Raw genomic sequence first — 27,439 nt, 5'->3', positions numbered from 1 at the left:
TTTATTTAGTTTGTTTTTCTTTAGATAAATTTATTTTGAGAGAGAACGAGAGTTCACATCTATAAACTCCCTTTGGTTTGCCATCTGTGCTTAACATTTCTGCCTGAACCTTTAAAGACACCTCGCTGTATCTCGCTGTATCTCCTCCTCACGTCTGCTGCGACAAAATATCTTCTAAAAACCTCACGTCTTCTTGTCACATCACCCGGTGCCCTTTTACCACGTCGGACTTGACACGCACACACTCTCATACACACCTCCGCACTTCTCAGCTGTTATTAAAGTTGCCCTGTCAGTCCTAAGGAAAAAAAAAGTGAAGGAGAGGCTTTCCAAGTGAAGCTGTGACACCAGATAAACATTCACCTCCTGCATACGGTTCTCTCACGCTCGCAGGCTTAGTTCTGACAGACTTAATCCACTATGTAAATAAACGTCAGGGAAATTACCGAGCGGGTCAGCCTAGATCACAACCCGCTTTGAGCCTGCCAATTACACAGCCTGTCAACCAGACGACATTCGGATGCTTCCAGACTTGAGGGTTTGTTTGTTTGTTTCGTCGGGATAAAGCGCTGTTTTGAATTGTAGTTTGAATGGCTGATGACACATGTTGATGCTATTGTGGCATCTATTTCCTTTTATGTCTAGGGAGATAATAAACCAAGTGATAATCCTATTTCCGTCAATGAACCACTTCCAATTGCAGTATATATTGTGCTAGTAGGCTAGCAATGATTGGGTATTTAAATATTCATGAGATTTGTAGAAACGCACAATGCTGGTGGCATTTGAGGAAAACATCAACAGTGATGACAAACACATTAAATTTATCTATTCCATCTATGACTTTTCTAATGTAAAAAAATACATGCATAAATAAATTAAATCTACAAGCAGCAATGAAAGGCACATTGCACCTGTGCTCACTACCTCCGTGTGGCCTTAGGATGACAGAGAACATGGATAATAATAATTTAGGTCATTGTATGGTACATTCCACGTCACTTCCGGTGTGTGGTACATGCTCTTTCCGTAAGGAATCTGTAAATGTAAATTTGTTTCGGGACTTGTAAAAGTGTTTTACGTCTTGTAAAGTTTTTTTCTAAAATGTAAATTTGTTTCGTCTTTGGTAAAATAGTTTTTCCTATTTAATTGTGTCTTATGACAGGTAAAAATGTTTTTTAAAATGTAAATTTGTCTCGTGCTTTGTTAAAGTGTTTCACACTTTGTAATGTTGTTTTGCACTTCCCGGCCACCGTAGCATCCACTGCGTAAAAACTTGGTGGATAAATTGGTGGTTGATTTCGCTGTGGCTACCCCGGATTAATAAAGGGACTAAGACGATATATAAATATATATATACAAAATTTAACAGGGGCGCTAATAATTCAGGGGGCTAATAATTCTGACTTCAACTATATATATATATATATATATATATATATATATATATATATATATATATATATATATATATATATATATATATAAATATATATATATATTATTAAATTATTAGCCCCCCTTAATTATTAGCGCCCCTGTTTATTTTTTCACTAATTTCTGTTTAATGGAGAGAAGATTGTTTCAGCACATTTCTAAGCATAATAGTTTTAAAAACTTATTTCTAATAACGGATTTATTTTATCTTTGATATGATGACAGTAAATAATATTTTACTTGATATTTTTCAAGACACTTCTATACAGCTTAAAGTGACATTTAAAGGCTTAACTAGGTTAATAAGGTGAACTAGGCAGGTTAGGGTAATTAGGCAAGTTATTGTATAGTGATGGTTTGTTCTGTAGATTATCGAGAAAAAAAAAAAAAGCTTAAAGGGGCTAATAATTTTGTCCCAAAAATGGTTTTTAAAAAAATTAATAACTGCTTTTATTCTAGCCCAAATAAAACAAATAAGACTTTCTCCAGAAGAAAAAATATTATCAGACATACTGTGAAAGTTTCCTTGCTCTGTTAAAAATAATTTGGGAAAGGCAAGAGGGGGCTAATAATTCTGACTTCAACTATAATATTGGTGTATAGATGTCTTCAGGATAGAAATCTCATCGAACCTGTGAATTTTTAGGCAGATCGGATATTGTGTGGCTGATTTATAGTGCTTCCTCCTTCATGGTGACACACTGAAATGTGTCAGTCCTCCACGAACACATATGTTCACAAAAACTCTACATATATTCAGATAATATTTTTAGGAGGAGTTTGTTACACTGTAAACATGACATTTCCTGTTGCCAACAGGTGGCGCTATGATTGATTGTGCCTTGATTACGATGCCGGCAGCTAGCTCTCTGCAACTCTCACATGGTCGCCCACTGAAGCTAAGCAGGGCTGTGCCCGGTCAGTACTGGGATGGGAGACCACATGGGAAAGCTTGGTTGCTGCCGGGAGTGGTGTTAGTGAAACCAGCAGGGCACGGGCATAAATTTCAAGAGGGACGGGGGGGGGACCTATTCGAGGGTTGCAGCCCTCAACCCCCCCCAAAAAGGAAATATTAAAAAAAACACTCTCTATTGTGAAAAATATGTAATATATATATATATATATATATATATATATATATATATATATCAGAGGTGGGACCAAGTCATTGTTTGGCAAGTCACAAGTAAGTCTCAATTCATTGCCCTCAAGTCCCGAGTCAAGTCCCGAGTCAAGACAGGCAAGTCCCGAGTCAAGTCCCAAGTCAAAGGCAACAAGTCTCAAGTCAAGTCCAAAGTCCTATAGTTTGATTTTCGAGTCTTTTCGAGTCTTTTTAACAGAAAAATAAAATTTAAACAGATTATGTATGGCTGTAAGATCTGTATTTAATAAACAAACCTTTTTTTAATGAAAGAACATTGCTTAGATATATAAAGATACAAATGTAATCTTCTAAAAAAGTGCTAAACAGTGCTGCGTCTCGTCTACACAGCCTATTGCACAAGAATGAGTTCCACCAAAAAAAGAGTCCATTTTGCCTCACATCACACAGAAATTGCAGGTCTACTGCTGTCTAGTTTAGTTTAGTTTAGCTGTTTAGTTTAGTTGTGCTATGTTATGTCTTCAGTGATCAACTTGTGATTAACTAAAACTACATAAACAACCTCAATGAGGCAGCAGTAGACCAACAACTCCTGTATGCTGCAAAGTAAAATTGAGTGAAATTGGTATTTTGTCAATTGAATCTCGTGTGTGCTAAAGAGATGGAGGTGCAAATCTGTCTAGCAGCAATGTAAAATGGTAGCACATATTCTAATTGAAGTAGGCTACTTCATACAAACAATAACGTTGTTTTCTTCACATAACAATGAAGAACTTTGCTCTCTACCTTGTGTGATGCTCGTGCACCGATTTTCTCTGTGGACAAAACTGCTTGCGAGCTCTCAAATATACGCTGCTCACGCGCAAATTTTCTCGCTCTCAAATATGCACTGCTCACGCACACATTTTCCTGCGCGCTCTCAGAGATTATAGAATTTGTGTCTTGTGTTTCCTCTTCTTTTTGTGCTTTTTGATATGATTTATATTGAGGCACTATTTATTAACAAAAACCAAAATACTAAAATAGACTTGCATATTAAATTTTTTATCTAATAAACCATAACATTTTGGCTGTATGTTTTATGATGAGATATTTCAGGTTTCAAACACTTAAAGACACAGAGAATAGAGGTTGAATGTAAAGAATGCATTTTGTTTTACAAACATTTATTAAACATTCAAAAGGTTCACCATACTAATCAAATAAAAAACATTTAAACAAAAATATAACTAACGCAAGCAGAAATGTAACTGTGATAAAAATAAGGAAAAACTTGATTTGGCATTATAGCCTACTGTACTATTCACTCTTTAAATAAATCTCACTATCAGTCCCATTTTATCATGGCAACTAAAATAAAGTGAACTAGTCTCTGCTGTCCTCCACATTATTGATGAGATTGTGGAGGACATTTTCCATGTCATCCTCTTCATTTTGAGGAAAAGCTGTTCCACAGGGCCCCTGAACACTTCAATTGGCATGGACAGGGTTTTGAACAGTACTATAGTAAAGTACTTTAATTAATCTGTTGGGGTAATATTATAGTTGCTATGGTAACACAAGTGTAGTATAAACAAATGACCCAGTGCTGTAGTTTTTTTTTACAGTATTGGGTATATTATACTACAATTCACCACACTTTACTGTAGTAAAACTACACTCTGTATTTGATTTTATTAGCTCACTATTCTTAATACTACAGTATGCTGAAGCATTCATTAACAACTTGTAAATAATACTAGGCTTAAACATAGGCAGTATACCTAACTCTCAAAAACACTAGTATTTATTATAGAATTTACCTTGACCTCATAGTTTTTCGTGTATTGTTACTAAATAGTTTAGCAATATATAAACCATATCAACATTCTGGAATAATCAATTTATCAGGAGGATCTCTGGAGAGCAAAAGCAGGAAAATTATGAAGCGCCAGTGTGGACAAAACTCAAGCAAACGCAGAGAGACTGAATACGCGCGTGAGAGACCAGCAAATCAGATTGAAGTACCTGCCCACTGGTGAAAGTAATGTCAGAGCCAATCAGATTTTTCTTTCTTTTCATAAAGAACGGGGTTCGAATCCCACTTAGGCACTTGTACACAATCATTTTAGAACATTTTGTCAAAAATCCCTACTGAAAAAACAGCTTAAACCAGCCTAGGCTGGTTGGCTGATTTTAGAGGGGTTTTGGCCATTTCCAGGCTGGTTTCCAGCCATTTCCAGCCTGGTCTTAGCTGGTCAGGCTGGGAGATGACCAGCTAAAACCAGCTATGTCCAGCTTAAACCAGGCTGGTCAAGCTGGTTTTAGCTGGATTTTGCTGGTCAGTTTCCAGCCTGACCAGCTAAGACCAGGCTGGATAGGCTGGAAACCAGCCTGGAAATGACCAAAACCCTTCTAAAACCAGCCTGGTCGACCAGCTAAAACCAGCTTACCAGCTTAGGCTGGTTTAAGCTGGATTTTTCTGCAGGGATATTGTTATGTTTAACCATTTATTAGAGCCACAAAGTATCTAAAACTTGTTTTCATGTTTGAATAGCCAATAAATGTGCTAAATAAATTAAAATAGAAATACCCACAGTGAAACAGTTATATAAATTTAAATATTAGTTTAAATACATTCATAGTGGTTTTAAATATCTTTTAATATGTAAAGTAGAGAAGTTCACATTCAACAAACTGAATAAAACAAGTCTTCGTTTTTAGTTTATTTAAAAACAATTACAAATGGTGTAATTCAACTCACAATTAAATGATCTCATTGAGTGATGGAGTAATAAAGGTAAAACTTTAATTGAATGATCAGTCAAGTGTTTCCAAATGAAATCTGTTAAAATAAGAGTCCTACAAAACAGGAACAAAGACACTCATGAAACAAAATGTGATCGTTAATTGTATTTTTTATTAGATGGTTGGTTTTAAGTACTTTAAAAATAGTAGATAATCCTTAAATATAGACGGGGAAGTACAGAAAAACAAACAAACAGAAATTCAACAATATATATGCATTACATTACAATCTCGCAATAAAAAATTTAATTAAAAACCATATAGAGGACTAAAATATTGCTAAGAGGCATAACATCAACAATAATAAAAATACCTTTAAGGTTTTAAATACTAAATAAAATGAATAGTATTAATCCAAAATATGAAAAAGGTAACACTTTACAATAAGGTTGTATTAATTAATTAAGTTTATGCATGTACTAATGTGAACAAACAATGCAGTGCAGTTCATTACAGTATTCATTATTTTATGCTTTAATTAATGGAAATAAAATTATTGGTTAATTCTTGTTAACTCACAGTGCATTAACATTAATGTTAACAAGCATAACTTTAAATTGTAATAATGCAATAGTAAATGTTAAACTATAATTAATAAAGGTTTAGAAGTATAGTTCATTATTAGTTCATGTTAGTACATAGATTAACTAAAGAAACCTTATTGCAAAATGTCACCAGAAAATAACAAAAAACTTTTCTTTTTTTTTACAGTTTTAAGAGCTTTAAAAATAAATTATATATCTAGTTATTATGGCATGTAATTAATGTTACTACTAATTAAATAGTTAGAAAATACTGTCAGAGGACGGGCAAAACACAAAGATAAAACATAATATGCGCATTGACACAAACGACCAAATGCAAAAACATAAATTACAGCCATGTTTATTCATAATTATATGATATAAATCACGAGAGGGTAAATTTGGTTTAAAAAAAACTGAAGTTCATTGACTTATACACAACAGTAAAACAATGCTTTTGCACAACAGTAACACATTGCCAGTAGTAAAGTCTCTTACCTTTGACAGATGTTGTAAATCCGCTGAATAAAACAAAAGGAGCAGATCGCGGATGTGTTTATTTCACTCTCCGAGTCAGAAGGAAAATGGCATCTTCAAATTTCCCGCTGGTGCAAAAACACGGAAGTGCGCCACAAAGCGCTAGTGGTCGAAAGTATGCGTGCATGCTCTGTCACACACGCACACACACGCAGAGATAGAGCGTTCTGTGTCAACATACTTTTTATCTTTGGGCTTTTTATAGAAATTAGCAAGTCTTTACAAGTCAATAGGCGCAAGTCCAAGTGAAAGTCCGAGTCATTTATGTTCAAGTCCAAGTCGAGTTGCAAGTCTTTTTATATTTTGTCAAGTCAAGTCTGAAGTCATCAAATTCATGACTCGAGTCTGACTCGAGTCCAAGTCACATGACTCGAGTCCACACCTCTGATATATATATATATATATATATATATATATATATATATATATATATATATATATATATATACCTAAAATAATTGTCTAAGTAGAAAGAAAAGTGCGTTTGTCATTTAAAATGCATTTAGAAACAATTGAGTTACCCCTGCTCTTCCTCAGAGTGGTTTGGCCCACTGCGTGCTTTTCCACACCTCACCTGCTGTACACACACAAACGCACACACAAGGGGATTTTATTAACCTTAAATAAAGCGATTCTCTTTTATGTAGTTAATAAAGACTCGTTCAAAAATTAGTTGCCGCAAAAATGCTGATTTCCGATGTAATTGTCAATTAATCTGCTTTATTAGAGGTTAATATTACTTATCTATTTAACGTTAGCTTGTTGCAAAGTGCACTGCAACATAACAAGCCAAAGATGTTCGCCATACAGTGTTTCATTTGTGATTTGACTTGGCATAATGTTAACTTAACATTAATGACAACAATTAGCATATTGTATTGACCTTATTCTCCGCAGACGAGCGGGCGCTGCCATTTGAATCTTTTTGGCACGAGACTTCCGGTCTCATTCACTTCCATTCATTTTTAGACATTAAAAACTGCTCGTTTCGCTGTTTGATGTTGCAATTTGATATTTCCTTGTTATATTATTCTACTTGGTCTGTATAGTCATGCAAACATTTGTTTGTAGGGCAAGTAGTTTGACCGTTTTTTGCCATTTATTATTCCTTGTCATTTCTCCCATAGGCGACTGAAATGGAAGTTTTAAGACAATCGCGAAAACAGGCGCACTTCCACATTTTAGAATAAGGTCAATAGCCGTGTATTTGCTTAATGAGCACTGTGCTATGTCCAAACCAACCCCACTGTATTTTTTGTATAATCAATTTCTATTCTGTTCTTAGTTGACTCAATTAATTTAAAATTAAAATCTTAACCTTTTAAAAAAAAAATTTTTTATTGTTGTGATTATGTGGCATCACCAGGCTATCCTGCGTTTCCTCTAGAGTATCATACATTTTCAGGTGTTTCATTTTTTAATAATTAGACTTTAACGGAATTTGATACAGCATGGCGAACGGAAAGAAAAAATATTTCGGGACTCTCGCGATCCTTCAAGGTAATCAAAAATCTTCAATCTCAATCAATTCAATCTTGTTGATGAATCTGAATCTTGTTGATGAATCCCTTTCGCTCACCGGCATTGCGTGCGTTGTCTGTGTGTGTGTGTGTGTGTTTGTGTGTGCATGCGTGCTTGCGGGTGTGTGCGTTTGTCGTCCATTAAGAATCTAACATATAAAGCATTTTTGTTTGCTCTTGGCTTGGATTGTTTTGAAATTCTAATGGGACTTACATGCCTGTATTTTCATTTCTGTAATAAATATGGCATTTTGTGGTTAATCATGAATAATTACAAAAAAAAAAAACATTTATAAAAATAATTTTTTAAGCATTTGACAGCCCATATATATATATATATATATATATATATATATATATATATATATATATATATATATATATATATATATATATATATATATATATATATATATATATATAAATATCTTAGAGATTGCATTAGACTTTCTCATTGTCCGTCATTTTGACGAAGAGTGTTGTAAAAATTCCATCATAACCTATTATTGATCGTTATTTAATTTGCAGACTTTCTAATCGCTTTTTTCGCATCAAGGGTGACTGATGCAGAGGCAGTTGTCATTAAATTCTGTGTCTTTGCCTCAGAAAGTCGACTTTTCGCGACCAAAACCCGGAGTTAGTGCCACTTCAGCCTGCCTTTTGTAGTTAGGAAACATTTCTCTTAAGGCTGTGATCAGAACAAAGTTTGCTGGATTCTATAAAACAAACCATTGTTATACAATAGCTAGAATAATTACCCTAACCTGCCTAGTTAACCTAATTAACCCAATTAAGCCTAAAACTGTCACTTTAAGCTGTATAGAAGTTTCTTGAAAATTATCTAGTAAAATATTATTTGTTGTCATCATGGCAAAGATAAAATAAATCAGTTATTAGAAATGAGTTAAAATTATTATGTTTAGAAATGTGTTGAAAAAAAATCTCTTCATTAAGCAGAAATTAAAAAAAAAAAATTGACAGGGGGCTAATAATTCTGACTTTAACTGATAGTTTTGACAGCATGCAGTGGACCAACTACATAAAAGCAGATGGTGGTCAAGTTTTGTCTTATTAGTGTATTACTTCTGAAAAATGTTTTGAATTTCAATCTAGCTTAAATGTATATATACCAACATAAAGCACTAAAGAAATATACATATTATTATATGATTCACCTTTCCAATTGTCAGAGTTCATAGACACAAAGTTCACAGATCGCAGATCTGGCTTCGTTTTCATAACTCAACCAAACCTTGTAGAAATTCTTCATTTCAAATCCTCTAATGTATTTCATCATTTGCACAGAGACCGTTTGTTCACTTTTTTTCTGATATATGCACATAATAATGCATCAATCATGCAGATGAACAGTATAATGTATAATGTAGATGAAAATAAGCCTCATCAGCTCTTGTTTAACATGGAGATTGGGAAATTGTTGCGAATTGTCTCTGAGCTGTGACGCTCACCCATTGTTCCAGTTGAGGAGACTGCCTAAGGATCACAGACTTCCAGCCTAGCATGTAATCTGTTTTATCGGCTGACAAACCAAACATTTCCCAGAGTAAGTGCTGGTGCTCTCAGCAGTTTTAGGCTAGCTTTTTCAGACTCTTTCAGACAAAAAAGCCTTCATTTGAATGCACGTAACTCATTATTGTTGAGTTAGACGAACCAACAAAGACGTTATCACACTTAATTTGTTTCCGGAGAGCAGTTTAGGAAGATTAGACTTACATATGTACTCTGTTGGTTTGAATCCATTTGGCTTTATATGTTTACAATAATTTTGAATAAATGCAATGATAGAGCTGATTACTGCAATCTGACATACTTTGCTAAGACTGCCCCCCACTCTAATCTGAATTGCCTCTTTGAATTGGTTAAATGCGTGCTTGATTTCATTGTACATTTGGATATCCCTGCATGTAACACTCTTCAATGTCATTTGATCATCATTTTATGAACTGCTGCCATGATTGCTAGGAATAGGAAGGGGTGATTTGTGAATAAGAAGCAGTTTATTCTGAAATATCCTTTGCAAATACGGAGCAGCAATTTAATGAATGCACCCAATAGTGTGAATGTAAAATGAACAGAAACATTGGTTAAGTGATGCTATTTTAAGTTTTTGAGGTTTATGCTTACACTGGTGTGATCAGTCTAGGCTGGTCCCTGAAAGATATGATCACACCCGTGTGATTAGAATGTTCAGAGTTCACAGTATCATCATAAATCACTGTTTTCAAATAATGTTGTTAGGTTACAGACATTAAAATGCACTTAAATGTGCTGTATGTACGTTTTTTTACTCTTCTAAAGCATACAAATACCATAATATGTTTGCAGATATTTAAGAAACATGCTAAGTGAACATTCTTGTTACGTCCCAGAAGGTCTGTGTTTGCTTTGGTTCTTTTAACCCTCCCACTGCCTGTTTAGCCAGTTATATTTCAGCATCTCGGTTTGCCTTTGTGGAAAATAGCGTATTTCATTCATTAACTCTCAGAGGATGGCTCTCAAAGCATGCATCAGTGACTGATATGTGACCTCTGGTGGACAGTAGCAGACTCCGAAATGAGACGCAGATTCAGAGTTTCACATCAGATGGTTATTAATTAGCAAATAACCTAAACATTACAAACGTAAACATTAGGTGAGCAGGTTACATTATAACCCCATGTCCTAAAAACACACTACGTGAGGAGACTTGCAGTGATAAGCAGTTTGGTTTGCACCAGACACAACATGACAGAAGTTTTAATAAAGCCATTAAGAAAAACAGAATAGTACACTTACTGGACTCCAACAAAAAAGTTATGTTTATAAACAAATTAATACATATTAAATATCTTTAATGTTATTAAATGTACATGCTGAATTACTGATATGTGTTAGTTTTGAGTCACAGTTCTAAAGTTCAAACGGTTTATTTGGTTTCAAGATCTGAGGTGAACCATTTTCTGCTGCTTTCAGTAGTATGGCAATAACTCATGTCATGTAAAATGACATTCAAACTTATTAGCATTTAATAGTGAATAAAGCACATGGGGTGTACCTGAGGAGATCACTGTCAGTTTTCTGTTGTGCAAGAAAAAGAAATTGTTTCAAAAATAGATAATTCAGTTGTTGCTTAGAACAAAACCTCTTTTTAAAAAGGAAAATATTCCTTCTATCATGTTGCCTTTAGTTAGAACACGACTTAAATCAACCTTTAAGCTGGATAGACAGGCACACTCCAGTTGATTTTGTCAATCTGGCAACCTGCTCTTGCATGTGTTTTGATCCAAGAGTGCAATATCTGGTTCAACCACTGAGTGTTAAACTTACATCAGGCACCTTTAAGTACCAGCAAAACATATTTATGGTTTGTAAAATACATGTTCATGTCTATGGAGAAGGAAATACTATTTACTCTTAAACTTATTCAGACTATTTTTTTTTTATTCACAGCAGATACACACTGTTTAGGTAAATGCAACATTTACTCTATCCTTCTGCCAGGTACACAGCCATTTATTATCCTTTGTTTTATGTTGTACATGTTGTAAATCAAGCATGCTCTAACCTTTCTACTGCCGTACAGGCCAGCATTACTGCACCCATTACACATTATAGATCAAATAATATGATCAAACTCGGTCCTGAAGGACCAGTGTCCTCCAGATTTTAGCTTAAATTTGCCTCAAAACACTTGCAAGGATGTTTCTAGAGAGCCTAATAAGAGCTTGATTAGCTAGCCCAGGTGTGCGAGCTTTGCAGGACACTGGACCTCCAGGACAGAGTTTGGGCACCTGTTGTGCAAATGTTAGCTGTAGTATTCTTAGAACTTAAAAAAAATATCTATATGTTTGCTTAAGAAAATGTCCCGGTTGACCAGAATCAAACATTTAAATGTTTTTGTTTTGTAAACCAAAAACTTGCTCCAAAGCTTTGTAGGAGCTAAAAATTTAAATCTGTGGTCTCATTCAAAAAGAATCAAATTGCTCAAAGGTTTTCAAAAGAGTTTGAATATGTGATATTTGTTACTACTACTTCTATGACTACTTCTAAATCCCATTAATTTTCAGTGCAGATCTAACAACCTTCGTCAACAAGAGTAACAGTGACTATTGGCGACAGAGGGCTCTATTTTGACGGTCCATGCGCAAAGCGCAAAACGCAGGGTGCAAACGCTCTCACGGCGTGTCAGAACGCGTTTTTGCTAATTTTAGGACGGGAAAATCCATTTTGCACCATGGCGCATGGTCTAAAAGTGTTGAGTTTATTTTCTTTATGAGTTATAGGTGTGTTTTGAGAATAAACCAATTAGAGCCTCATCTCCCTTTCCATTTAAGAGCCAGCTGCGTCGCGCCATAAGCGCATTTTGACGTAAAGTAAGTTCACTTTCGCTTTAGCTCTTGTGGATAGGGAAACGTTTACGCACAGACATCAATTAGTCTATAAATAATTAATTTTGTGTGTTAAGCGCAAAGATTTGTTTCAAAACTATTTCTAAATTCAGTTCTAATTTCTAGCAAACGAATAAATGAACAATAATAACCAAGTGTGGTCAAAATACTTATTTTATTTCCAAATACACCTGCCATGCCCCATATGGTCTAAAATTTGACAAGTGGACCAATCTAAGTTTTTTTTAATAAAACAAATATAAATATGGATATAATAAATAATACTGCTAATATAATAACATTAAACAAAAGCAAATTGAATTAACTGAAAAAGCCTCCCGAGTTGAAGAAAGTAAGGCAGTGGTTTTTAAATCTTCATGTAGGGTAGAAATAATATGTTTTTTAATATTTAAATCATTTATATTTATATCCTGTATATATCCTTATTATATATATATATATATATATATATATATATATATATATATATATATATATATATATATATATATATATATATATATCCTTAAGATATTATATATTTTTCATATGCAAAGATATTGCGTTTTGGTCTAAAGATCAGACTATTTACAGTTTCTCAAAATAGCAACGCGCCAAAACACGCCTGCTTTTTTAGACCAGAACACCTATGGGTGCACATTTGAGCACAAAAGCATTTGCTATTTAAACAGTGTGGCGCAACACCTCAAAATTACCCTTGCGCCGAGCTAAAAGTAGCAAAAGAGTATTGCACCGCACCTTGCGCCACATTGAGCCAGGTGTATGAAAGCGCCCAGAATGTTGACATGGCATGCAATGGGAGACATGTGACAAAAGTTCAGAAATGTTCAACTTTATGCAAATGAAAAGCTACTATCACAAGTGATTACCAATAAGAGTGAAGTCAATGGTCATCACGTGATTTATCTGCTGTAGTGGGGTGACAGAGACTTTAAGTTAGCCACTGCTCCATTACTTTTAGCTGTGCTCATGTGAATCTGAATGGTTTCATAAAAATATGTAACGACAATGGCAAAAACCCTGAGTTGTTCCCCATTCATTGTTCACATTAAATGGTTTATGTACCAATTACCTTCAAATGTTTGTTTTTTATTAGCAAGAAACCTAATTCTTTGTATACATAAGGGAATCAATGTCATTCACAAATGTAACTTGGCAAACAATAGTGTACAGACACTTGTGACCTAACCACCAGCAGTTTGCTTGCTGTGTGAAAGTCACCTCATGCCACAAATGTGCAATTACCTGAAAGCAACATCTTGACAATAAATCCAATTAAAGTTGATTTCTTTTAACTCATTGTACAGTACCAAGATGTGTGATTCAGTTTTATTTATTTACTTATTTATTTTTGCTCAGCTGTTGCACAATCAAAGTTTATTAAATCTAAGCCTTGATTTTATTGTCATTATTTTTCAAATTACCAAGGCAGCTGTTGTTTTGCTGGGAAAGCATGCTTTTATTCAGCAGCGTGTCTTGAAATCATGAATCACTCTTAAAGGACAAATGCGATTTACTGAGTGGAACGGTTAAAAAGGTCGCTTGTTTTTGAAACGATACATGTTGTCATTTCATTTTAGCAAGGGAGATGCGAACCATCCATCTTCGTTTCGATGGCATGAGTTTTGTGCACGAGTCTAGTTTTGTTTGGCTGAAATACAAAATGAATGCACCTCCTGGCCATGAAAGGCGCTTGGGTGAAGTGCATAGAGTCTGTAATGAAACCAGGCTGGATAAAACCCAAGCAATATTGGTGGAAAATTGAAGTCAGTTCAAGCTTTTTTAGTGTTCACTCTCCTTTTCTTCCCCTACAGGTCTGGCATCCATAATGAAAAGACTCCTGACGAAATATGACAACCTCTTTGAGGTCTCCTTCCCCTATTCAATGGGATGGCACGGTAAGAGAATGCATCTGATATTACAATCATAGAGGAGAAGGGTGGAAAATCAGCAATGAGGCTTTTTGCCTGCAAACTGGAGGTGTTGCCACTTGTCTTGTTTCCATGGAGAACAATAAAAAAGGAGGCAGGAAGAGATACTTCCTTTTTTTTACGGTCGTCTGCTCAGTAACTTGTGGCATTGTCTGGGGTTCAGCGTTGCATGTCAGTCGGGCCATACGGTTGGAGAATTGATGTTAAAATGACTCTGGGCCCGCGTAAAACTGTCGAGGTGTTTTAGGCAAATTGCTTGTGGATTAAGCTCTCTGATGGCTCTTTACTCAGTACTGCAAAAATGCTCTGAATTTTTTTCCTTGATAATGGGAAATGCGGGCGTGACTCATCAAAGGCTGATGAATTATTCATGAGCATGGTTACTCTCCGGGTGATTACTGTTGTGTGCTCTTCTTAAAGTGCTGCTGTGAATGTAAACTATTTAAACCCGCGGTTATGCTGAAGGTGTAGCTGAACTACCGATACTGATGAAGCGTGGGGAAAATAGATGGACTGACGGATTGACAATGGATTAACAGGAAAAAAGATGGACAAAGAAAGAAAGAAAGAAATGTATGAATGAATGAATGAATTAATTAATTAGTTATTTAATTTTTTTAATTAACTAATTGACAGAAGGAAAGATAAAAAAAGAAGAGAGTGAATGGATTAATTGACATAGAAAGAAAGAAAGAAAGAAAGAAAGAAAGAAAGAAAGAAAGAAAGAAAGAAAGAAAGAAAGAAAGAAAGAAAGAAAAATAAAGAAAAAATAAAGAAATAAAATAAATATTGAATTGAAATAAATAAAAATAAATAAAGGAATTAATCAATAAATTCATAGACAGACAGAAAGAAAAAATAGATTTACAGATATAGAAAGGAATGAAAGAAAGAAAGAAAGAAAGAAAGAAAGAAAGAAAGAAAGAAAGAAAGAAAGAAAGAAAGAAAGAAAGAAAGAAAAGAATGAAAGAACGAATGAATGAATAAATTAACAGAAAGAAAGAAAAAAATACATAAATGAGAGACTGAATGAATGGATAATTGAATTGACAGGAAGAAAGAAAGAAAGAAAGAAAGAAAGAAAGAAAGAAAGAAAGAAAGAAAGAAAGAAAGAAAGAAAGAAAGAAAGAAAGACATGAACAAATGAATACATCGACAAACAGACAGAATAAAAGAAAGAATGAAAAAATGCATTGATTGAATGAATGAAAGAAATAAAAGAAAAAAGAGAAAGAAAGAAAGAAAGAAAGAAAGAAAGAAAGAAAGAAAGAAAGAAAGAAAGAAATGAATTAATTAATGAATTAATTAATTGACGGACAGAAAGAAAGAAAAAAACTATTTACAGATATAGAAAAGAATGAATGAATGAATGGATTGACATTAAAATAAATAAATAAATAAACAAACAAACAAAGAAAAGAAAAAAGAAATAAAAAGAAAGGAATAAATGAACGAATTAACAGAAAGAAAAATAGCAATAAAAAGGATGAAAGGAGAGAATGAATTAATTAATTAACTAATTGGCAGAAAGAAAGAAAGAAAGAAAGAAAGAAAGGAATGAATGAATTGTCAGACAAACAGAATGAAAAAAAAGGATTGAATGAATGAATTAAATAAAAGAAACAGAAAATAAAAGAAATGATTGAACAAATAAATGAATTAATTGACAGACGGAAAGAAAGAAATAGATTTACAGATATATAAAGGAATGAATGAATGAATGAATGAAGGCAAGCAAGTAAATAGATGTAGATAGATGGTAGGTGTAGATGCTAGTATAAATGCTAGTCTTGTATAGTTAAATATTAGAATATGTCATCGTCAGTCTCTGTGTATGTGCTCACTGTCAAAGTCACACTTGTATTGAAGCATCACGTCATGCCTGTGGACGAAATGAGAGCAGAATGATTGACACTGATGCAGTGCTGTGGCCCCTGGGTGCCCTTTCCCGTCCTGCGGCCGAGAGTCTGCAGGGCACAGGCTGATTTCATCTTAAATCTTGTTATGAGCTCAGCCGAGCAACCGTTGCACACTCAGGCGATTCTCACAGTCGGTGAATGACAGCTTTAGTGTCAGACCACAAATCTAACACCTGTCGCCAGTAAACCTGTGAATCTCTGACCTATTACAATGCGCGCTATAGCACTGAGCATTTCCCAGCATGCTCTTCTTAGAGTTGACTGGCATACACCTATATGTGATTTACATAGACAGACAGTAAGACATAAAAAAACAGACAGTTGTATAGATAGATAGATAGATGGATGGATGGATGGATGGATGGATGGATGGATGGATGGATGGATGGATGGATGGATGGATGGATGGATGGATGGATGGATAGATAGATAGATAGATAGATAGATAGATAGATAGATAGATAGATAGATAGATAGATAGATAGATAGATAGATAGATAGATAGATAGATAGATAGATGACATTTTTTACACAGACAGACAAACAGTAAGATGTATAGATAGAGACAAAGATAGACAGACAGACAGACAGATGTATAGATAGACACAAAGACATAGATAGACAGACAGACAGACAGACAGACAGATAGACAGACGTATAGGCACCATATATAGGTAGACAGTTGTATAGACAGACAGATGTATAGATAGACACCATAGACAGACAGACAGACAGCTAGACAGACAGAAAGTGTAATATCTCAGCACTTTACCTTCAACCCACCAGGGGGCGCAGATATTGCCCTGTACTCCTCAACATTAGATGGCGGCAGTGACTCTTGTTCCTTTAAATTCCCTTTTAATCAGTCTAATGACCACCACCTGTTTTTTGCTCAATATAAGACTGCTTTGTATCTTGCTGCTTTGTATCTTGTATGTTCAGTCCTGAACCCTACCTCTTGCTGCCTCATCCAGTGACCAGTTAAGTTATTCTCAAGACTTTTTGCTGGCTATATTCCTATTTGATTGTTTTAAGACCCTCGTGTCTATTTTATTTCGTATGTATTTTAGGAAGCTCTGCTTTCTTATTTTTATAGACTGATTTCCCGCGGCCGCCATCTTCAAAAGCGAAATCGAGGCTGCGGTGGGAAGAAACCCGGAAGTATCATTGGGAGTTACATAGGAATGTTGTGTAACTGGCTATATATCTTATCAGCAAAGAGAAAGTGACACAAATTTATCATTTCTCTGCCTTCCGGGTGACCCGAAGGTCCGTTCTAAATGAATGGTGAATGTAAAAAGGGATATCAGAGCTCATTTTCAGCTAAGTTAAGGGAATTAGCACTAGTTAGCTAACGTTTTCTTTCCCAAACACACGTTTTAGATGCTATTCATCAAACTCGAGTTAATAAACTGATTCTTTCACTATATTAGACTTGTCACGATACTGAATTAAAAGAAAGACCGGCAATTTCGCGCTAACATTTAAGGCAATGTTGATGGCTTTCTTGAAACAGCGCTGATTTGCCATTGTGTTCACGTGTTCAACAGAAATGCTTGTGATTGGCCGAGAAGGTCATCAGTTCACCCACCGCTGTATACTGAGCACAAACACAGACGAGCCGAGCGATCTGCTTGATGACTCGACTGATCTTGACGGCTGCTTCCCGCTCCAGTCTGTGTATCTGTGTTTGCACTGGGTGAAGAGCTGTAAACTGAGCGCAAACCAAACACAAATACACGGAGACTGAAGCGCGAAGCCGTGAAGATCAGTCGAGTCATCCGCGCCCAGCGGCGCTTCCATGTTAGCGGGAAATAGCCGGGTTTAAAACTTCAGTACCGGGACAACACTATCACAGACAACACGAGGGTGTTGCAGAGGACTGCAGTGTTTTATCACTCACCGGGTTACACAGGTTGAAGCTGGAAAGCGTCCTCACGGTGTTTAACTTGTGCCATGAGCTGAAACCTAGGAGGACACTTAAGCGTATCACTGAGATTGTGATGTTGTTTGATGCTAAATTGCTTTTAATTGTTTAAAATAAACTTACTGAATAATATTAAAGTGATGGTTACACCATTTCTGCATTTTGAAATCTCTGCAACAGCTGGAGGTTTATAGTACACGGCATGTTACTGCAATGTTTACAGTGCTGGACCTATACTTCCGGGTTTCTTCCCACCGCAGCCTCACTTTGATTCTTTAAAATGGCGGCCGCGTGAAATAAGCATATTGTACTTTTTCAACCCTGGCTGTAGAGAGATATTGTCTCCCCCTTTTTGTCAAATTCTCTTCAGTAAAGACTGTATTATTTTTTTTTGGAATTCATACCTTTTGGGCTAACTTTGTTCCTCCTTTGGAGTTCAGGAGTTGCTGACTTAGCTCATTTAGAAAGAACTACTGCTAACCACACTGTAGAACCGGGGTTCGATCATCACTCAGATCATCACAGACAGACGTATAGAGAGACACCACATATAGATAGACAGTTGAATAGACAGACAAACAGACAGTTGTATAGATAGGCAGACAGACAGACAGACAGGCGTATATATAGACACCATATCTAGATAGAGGGATGGATGGATGGATGGATGGATGGATGGATGGATAGATAGATAGTATACGTAGCATTCTTTCATATATTATAACAGTCTTCATTATTTCTTGATGACATAATCACCTTCACTCATGCTGGATTGATTACATCATGGATGTGCCCCGGCAGTTGTTTTACCCAGCATGCATCAGCCACAAGAGCATCCATCATGTAAATAATTTGTTTTCTTCATTCAGCTTGCGTTATCCAGGCAGCCGAGCGTCTGCTTGCTTCCACCTCACTTTTAAAATTAGCCATTTCTGCATTTAAAAGGGAAAAGGTGAATATAGAACAGGACTTTAGGCCCGTGTACACCGAGACGTTTTTTTGCTTGTGTTTTCAGTCAACGTATTACGCCTCGTGACTATATAAAGGGTGTCAATGTGATTGTGCACACCAACGCGCAAAACGCCAGATGCAAAAGCGTCATTAAAAAAAAAAAATGCCTCATGCTCGTTTTTTTGATTTGATGCACTGCGTTAAAACCTTCTCCACCAATCATGTTGGCACTTTTTTTCACGTGCATGGAGCAACTGAAGTTATGGTAAACAGCACTTGGAGGCACTCAAGCGCAAAAAACTGTCAATGTGAGCATGGGCGGCACAGTGGTTCAGTGGTTAGCACTGTTGCCTCGTAGCAAGAAGGTCGCTGGTTTAAGTCCCAGCTGGGCCAGTTGGCATTTCTGAGTTTAATTATTTTCCCTGTGGGTTTCCTCTGGGTGCTCCAGTTTCCCCCACAGTCCAAAAACATGCACTATAAGTGAATTGGGTAAGTAAAATTGGCTGTAGTGTATGAGTGTGTATGTGTGAATGTGAGAATGTAAGGGTGTTTCCCAGTACTAGGTTGCGACTGGAAGGGTATCCGCTGTGTAAAACATATGCCAGAATAGTTGGTGGTTCATTCCAAGGTGTCAACCCCTGATAAATTATGAACTATGCTGAAGGACAATGAATAAAACGTGCTGTTCTAAAAAACCCAGCTGTGACTTTTGCTGCTGAATCAAGCTACTTATTTAAAATATTTTGTGTTTTTTTTTTATTGTCTTGTGTTCAATCCAATCGATTAAGCTAAGTTAATGGACTTGTGTTGGGACAACATAAAGGAATTGTGTAGAACCCAGCATTTTTTATTTTATTTTTTTTACAGTGAACTGTCTAATCTTTTTAAAAACACTGCAAGCTCATCACATGACTACTATGGGGGTGGGGGAAAGTTAGATTCTTAATTGTCAAAAAACTCTTTCATGGTCTTATGATATGCATTTATTTTTACCTATTATCCCAATGACTCGGATATGAATCGTTCAGCGATGCATTTGTTCCCAAACCCTTCTTTAGCTTAAAGCTTCTCTGCGCTGATTGGAACAATGACAGCCTGTTGCGATTGGTCGACAATGTACAGCTTGAGACAGAGTGAAATGCCCAGCATGGCTTACCAACAATATTGAAGTAGTCACGGTGCATAGTGTATGTGTGTGTAACCAGGGGAAGTGACACTGACAACAGAGGTGAGGATCCAAATGCAGGTTCATTAGAATGGTTAGGCAAACAATGGTCAACACAAGAGCAAACAGATGTATAAGAGCAATCCAGAATCGTAGTCAATAGGCAGTCAGATGGTCAGTGGCAGGCAGCAAACTGGATTAAACAAATAAACAAGGGAAGGATAAAAAAACAAGGTAAAGCAAGACAAATAAACGTGTTGTCACTAAAACAGTACACAAGACTCAGCAATGAGTGTCTTAAAGTGAGCTGTATATAGGTGTGTGTAATCAGTACTTGATGAGCATCAGCTGTGTGTATGCAGTCAGTCAGGATCAGGACTCGGTTGTGTGTGTATTGCTTGATGTCAACTTGACTTCAGATTGAGGTTGTACCCTAACGTAATGGGGACATTGCATTTTTTTTGGAAATAAAAATTGGATTGACATCAGAACTCAATGTCAGGCCAACGTCAATGTCCAACCTGAAATCTACCAAAAAATCAACATCTAATAATGAGACAGCTTTACGTTGTGTGGACATTACCACTATGACATCTTTCAGACTTTAAATTTTGGTTGCCATACCTGATGAATAAATGTCTGTATTTGATATCAATATGACGCTTGTTTAAAATGCTGGCTCGACGTTGGATTTTGGTCACTTTCTACCCGCCAAAATACAACTTGCAAAAAACCAGCTACTTTCTCAAAATATCATCGTTTTTTCAACATCAAAATAACGTTGTCCTTCGATGCTGGCTAGACATTGAATTCTGGTCACCTGATGTCACAACCTAAATCTAACCTATTATTAATAACGTAACCTAATAACTAATGACTTGTGCCTGCTGGGCAGTAACTAGATGCACTACAGAATGTTACGCTTACACACACATGCACAAATTACTGTAAATGCATTAGCTTTTAACAGCATAATACTCACTACTCTCTACTCTTGAGTACTTTTGAAAGGGTTACTTTTTACTCACATTTTGAGTAGGTTACAGTATTAATATTTTTCAGTACTCTTTCCACCATGCATGTAAATAAAGCTAATGATGGGTTGCTCAGCATAAGATAATTGCAATGATTATCATGATATGTTACAACAAACTATATCAAACGCCATTAAAACAATAAACCTCAATAATTAATTTGCTGTGTTATTTGTATAACCTCCTTTTTTTCTTTCCTCCCTTCACTACAATTATGCTCAGAATTTTATTTAAAGTCATAAATCTTAGATAATTTATTTGTGAATTACAGCAGCTTTGTATCAATACTAGTTAGTCGTAAATGTAGTCTTAAAAACTAACAAAGCAACAAACATAAATAAATAGATAAATAAGTAAATAAGTAAATAAATAAATAAATAAATAATTAAATACATACATACATACATACATACATACATACATACATACATACATACATAGTTTTAAAGTCCAAAATCCCACTCACAGACTTAGACATTTTTATTTGGGCCTTTGATGGAAACCTTAACTATTGTGGGAGTGAAAGTTAATTTTCAATTTGAAAGAAATCTATATTTTTCTAAAAGTCCACAGGCCAAAAAGTAGCCATAGGTGAAGAAACATCTTGTACATTTCAGAACTAATAAGCGGATGTAGTTCAGACTCCACTGGGATATTCCTTTCAGCCATAGCTGCTAGACTTTAAGCAAGATTTATCATCAGCTACATATTCATTATAAAGTTTTATGGAAGCCAAGAATCTAGCATAACATGACTCTACATTAATGGTATGTCAGGCAATGAATGAAGCTTTAGATAGTGAGCAGTTTTGTTGCTGAATCAATTCTCTAGTTGAGAACATTGCCTTTATTCTGTCATAGAGGAAAAAGAAACACCTCTTTTCTCTTTAAAATATGTTTGAGCGGGTTTTCCTTCACTAAGGTCATTGTAGGTGCCATTATGAATTGATTGAAAAGCATCTGGGTATCATTTACAGTGTCTGTATGTATAAACCAACTCTAGATGCTTTTTACTGATGCTCTTTACTCAACGAAAATGTCATCCAAAAAAATAAAATAAAATGAAGAAATAAAAAAAACGACCCTTGTAATGCTCTCCACAATTATGTTTCATTGACCCACATCATTTGTTATGTATAATGCATGTTAACCTTTTATGTTGAAAAAACATAGAAAGGGATCCAAAATAATTCTGAATTCACCTTTGTATAACATACTTCTATAGACTTAAGGCTGATTTATACTTCTGCGTCAAACGTGGCCGTCGACGTCACTGACATCCACCTATCAAAAAATTTAACTACACGTCGCAACGACGCGTAGTGCAAGCTCTGTGATTGGTCGGCTTGATAGCGCTGACGAGTCTGGGCAGGACCGAAAGCCATGCGAGCAGCGCTAGCCCAATGGAGCGATTATTTACAAGTGTGGAGTCCCGTGAAGGAGCTGCAGATGGAAAGTTTTGTTTTGTGTTTACCTCATAGTTAAAGTTGTTGCACGTCCGCCGGATCCTGCCTCAAAATGAGCGAGTTTGAGCGACTTGTACATCCAGGAAGTGTTCAGGAAAAGCAAAACAGCAGCGAAGAAACTCGACACAGAGGAACATTTACACCTTACTGCCAACACTGGGGGGGGGGGGGGGGGGAGGGGGGCTTTGCAGAATCCCGAATTTTTTTGCCAATCTTAAGCCAATTGTAATTGATTGTTTTGGTTCAATTTGGAATTTTTCTAACCATGCCAGAGTGAGTGCTCTGAACTGGCCCCCCCTTATTCGATTTATTTCATTTTTAAATATCTTTATTTTTTCTGGTGTAACATTTTATTAATGGTTTACATTTCTCAAGCAGAAAGGATTTACTGTCCTTTGCCTATGGTTTAACAATATATAGAGTACAATTTATATACAGTAAAAAAATAAAAAAATAAAAATCCAACAGAACCAAGTGGTTTTCCCTTGGCGAGTGTGCAAAATTCTCCTGACCATTTTAACATAGTCTGTGTCAAGATGTTTTCACGAATGTCAAGATCCAGATTGTGCAAACTCTATACATTATTTTTAATGGGAAATAGATGTTTATTTATTTAATCATTTATTATTATTATTATTATTATTATTATTATTATTATTATTATTATTATTTATATTTATTATTATTATTATTATTATTATTATTATTATTATTATTATTATTTAACCCAGTGGTTCTTAAACTTTTTTTAAATCAAGTACCACCTCAGAAAACATTGTCTCTCCAAGTACCACCCTAATAAGCAGTATTAAAATACAGTTGTGTAGTAGGCCTAGTAAAGCAGCTACAGTACAACTCTGTACTGTTCAAAAACGAGGCAGATTCATTCCTATTAATAAGAATGTCAGCCACTTTTAACATTATAAATAGTTTGAACTTTACACTGCACTTTGCTTATTTGTAAAAAAAAAAAAAAAGTCAACATTTAAATTACTATGTGCTTTTAAAAGTTAAAAATGATAGGTAACTGTTCTTAGAAAGAAAAAAAAAAGAAAAAAAAATCCTGTACTTAAATATAAAGTATTAACATGTAGTAGCCTATTTATCGACACCTGAAAATATAGGCTATATGTAATCATATTCATATATTAATATTTGTTGATAAATTAGCATGTACATATGACATATTTGATTCCTCCGCGTACTACTAAGGAAGCCTGCGTACCACTAGTGGTACACGTACCCCAGTTTGAGAACCCTTGATTTAACCCATTTGTCCACATTCCACAATAACAATGGATTTGGTTCATGGCTTTAGCGACATCTTATATAGGGATTGAAAAATTAAATAAAAGTGCACTACAGGATGTCACCCTCACTTTTACACCTTTAGAGTAAATCCACCTTACCATCAAGCTGGTGTGTTTCGCATGGCCAGCGCCAGTCATATTTTACAAGACAGTGTAAAAATACAGTTTTATTAATTTATACTAAATCCACCAGCCTCAACTCTTTATGACTTTTTAATAAGGCCTAGTGAGGGATCTTTAAGAACCTTTGACAGGGTTGTCAGAAGATATATGAGTGGAAAAATGTGCTAATGATGACTGCGACGCTGGATTTGAGCTCTTGGCCCGTCTTTAAGTTGGCCAGACGTTTGCTGCACTGGGGGCAAAAGCACCGTATGACTGTCACGTCCAGTATCAAGACGCGAACACTGCCCTCGCTCACAGCCAATAAGTCTTGCTGCAAAAACCTTACTCAGCACTGCCCGTGGCCTAGAGAGCATTATAAAACCTGATTTATAACTGAAGGAATAAGCCCAGCCGGGTTTAAATTATTCAGTCATGTATCATACAGTTGCTGCCTTTGGTTTTTATATATGTTGGTTAAATAGTGGAGAAGAAGTTATTAATTTCTTGGTGAATTGCATTAGTTTTTTCCTTTATAATGCTCCTGTGTGTTTTAATCTTTTAAATTAGGCATCTACTTGATGGATTTTATATAAACATTTCTCAAATTGCAACTTGCGCAGCACTTAGAGTATTTGAGAAACACAAAGAGAGATTTGTAAACCTCAATCAGGGATTAAATATAAATGAATATTGCTTAAAGAGCTGTATTTAGGCATATGCAGAATAATTCTTTATGTGGATGGCTATTTAAAATATGATTAATTAAACTGTAATGTTCTGTAAATGCTTTCTAAATGCAGTTTAGCGTTGGTCACACGACATGTGTTTCATACTGTGCACTAAATACTTGTAAATACTAAATGTGTTTCACGCTGTCATATATTAATGATGAATTACTCTGGCTATTGATCATAACCTCAAATTAAAATCAAATCCAGATGGCAGCTTAAGATGACTCTCATGTGGACAATGAAGTCACAAGTGTTGCTCAGGACTTCAACAGTTTCAAAATCTTGATGGTTCTGTGGTTTTGTCTATCCAAACTGAGCTATTTTTTTTATTTTCGATTGGATTTGTGTTGTCATTCTACAGCTTAATTTTCTTTCTCTGAAAACATTTTTAGAGATTCCTTGGCTGTGTTTTGAATCATTGTTTCGCTGAAATGCCCACTCTGGTTTGATCTTCATCAATGAAGAAGGGCAGAGGGTTGCTGAGTAACTTCTGAGATTTCAGCTGCTGTCTGGGCTTTCACTGCTTTTCTACACCTCCCTTTTTTATGTTCAATACTTTTTCCTGTGTCGTTTAATTTCATTAAACATAACTTGATTTGTAAACTAATTTGTTTTATTTTTCACATGTGCATTTATTTGTTGTTATCAACATCTAGTGAAAATTTCAAGTCAACAGTACCTTTAGAACTTTCCCCTACTGTATATACAATAATAAAAGTAAAAAAACACATGATGTCCAAATTAAATATTAAATTGAATAAATAAATAAATAAAATATTACAGCAACTGTGATGCACCAACACAATCTGGAGACTTGCCAAACAAAATTAATGTATCAAAAAAGGAAGAAAGAAAGAAATAAAGAAAGAAAGAAAGAAACGAACGAACGAACGAACGAACGAACGAACAAACAAACGTACGAACGAACGAACGAACGAACAGACGGACGGACAAACAAACAAACAAACAAACAAAAACCTACTATTTTCCTTCCTTCATAAAACAGATATTTTCTAAATGTAAAATCTTTCGCAACTATCCACATATTAAATTATTTGTACTGCCTCAGACTCCCAGTGTTTTAAAATAAGTTGCTTTGTTAGTAACAAGCTGAGTGAAACTGCTTGTTCTTCATACTGTATTTTATCAGTCCTGATTCTGGTGTGACCAATGCTACAACAGCATCTGGCTTAATAGTTCTATTATATACCTCCAGAAAGATGACCAATCAGCAGATTCCAAAAAGTGCTGAGTTTGTGACATGTGAGGAACTGACGGCTACATGTCACTTCTGTAGCTGAACATTTTGGACACAGACGAACAGTCCTCTTGTATCAAACAGTGACCCTCAACTTTTACTACTACTACTACTACTACTACTACTAATAATAATAGTAATAATAATAATAATAATAATAGTAATAATAATAATTATTATTATTATAATAAGGGGGCCTCACAGTGGAACAGTGGATAGCATGATCGCCTCACGGCAAGAAGGTCACTGGTTCAAGCCTTGGCTGGGTCAGCTGGCATTTCTGTGTGGAGTTTGCATGTTCTCCCCGTATTCGGGTGGGTTTCCTCTGGGTGCTCCGGTTTTCCTCACAAGTCTAAAGACATGCGCTATAGTTGAATTGGTTAAGCTAAATTGTCCTAAGTGACAATGTGTCCTACGTGACTTTTTCCAGTGATGGGTTGCAGCAAATATCGGGAGACCAAGCAGCCCAGCAGCCACATTATAAACAAGCATGGCAACAAGCTACAGAGCAACTGGAAAATTCTATAACTTTTTGGCAGAATGTTATGGGCCAAATTTGGTGGAAATTGGGAGATTTGGATCTATTGAGAATTCAAAACGACAGATTTTCAAACTAATTTGAGATGGTGGAAAGGAAGTTGTGTAAATTAGGGAATAAATTATACCAATGTTCACATATCAATGGTACAAGGAATCTGCAAGATCAGTCTTGAGCCAAGGAAGAAGAAAAAAGAATTCTAATTGTGGGCCATTCGGTTTAAAAGTTATAACAATAAACAAAAGTGAAAATTTGGACAAGTAGTGGTGCTAGAGAGTTTGAGTTAGAGATTTCAAATTTGCTGTGGTTCATGTTGACACTGCCCTCTATTATTGTGCCAAATTACACAACTTTATTGGTTGTATGGGATACCATTTAAATCGGGCAGGAGAAGAAGTGGAATAATAATAATAATAATAATAATAATAATAATAATAATAATAATAGGAACACTAACGAAAACAATAGGTAACGAAACCTGCGGTGCTTGGCCCCAAATATTTAAGCCTTACTATGAAAAACAAATGGTATAGTTTTAGAGTATATCATAACATACTATACTATGCATAGATCTTAGACCCCCAGTTAAGTTGTTGTTTTATTGAGGGTATAATGACATTACATGTTCTCATTCTCATTCTCTTTATTAAAATGAAACCAGAAAATACAGGTTCTAGTTGGATTTTTGGGGTCTATTTGTTTAAGACATAGGACAGAAAGAGTTGGAGAAAGATGGCAGAATGAATGAAAAACACTAGAGTTTCTGTCTTGCTTTAATTTGCATTTCTC

At 35.4% G+C, this 27,439-nt stretch overlaps 1 protein-coding gene across 5 annotated transcripts in view; it reads left to right on the top strand.

Moving 5' to 3' along the window:
- Nucleotides 1–27,439, top strand: part of galt (galactose-1-phosphate uridylyltransferase) — a 225,731-nt gene that overhangs the window by 150,198 nt on the left and 48,094 nt on the right. For 4 of the 5 annotated variants that reach the window (XM_087269757.1, XM_087269756.1, XM_087269758.1 and 1 more), the window contains 1 exon segment: nt 14,131–14,214. In XM_087269757.1, coding sequence (XP_087125883.1) covers nt 14,131–14,214 — 84 coding nt within the window. 5 annotated transcript variants of the gene reach the window in all.

This window comes from Danio rerio, chromosome 10, assembly GCF_052040795.2.
Source record: "Danio rerio strain M-AB ecotype USA chromosome 10, GRCz13ab, whole genome shotgun sequence".
NCBI lineage: Eukaryota > Metazoa > Chordata > Actinopteri > Cypriniformes > Danionidae > Danio > Danio rerio.
This window is presented reverse-complemented; position numbering and strand designations above follow the sequence as displayed.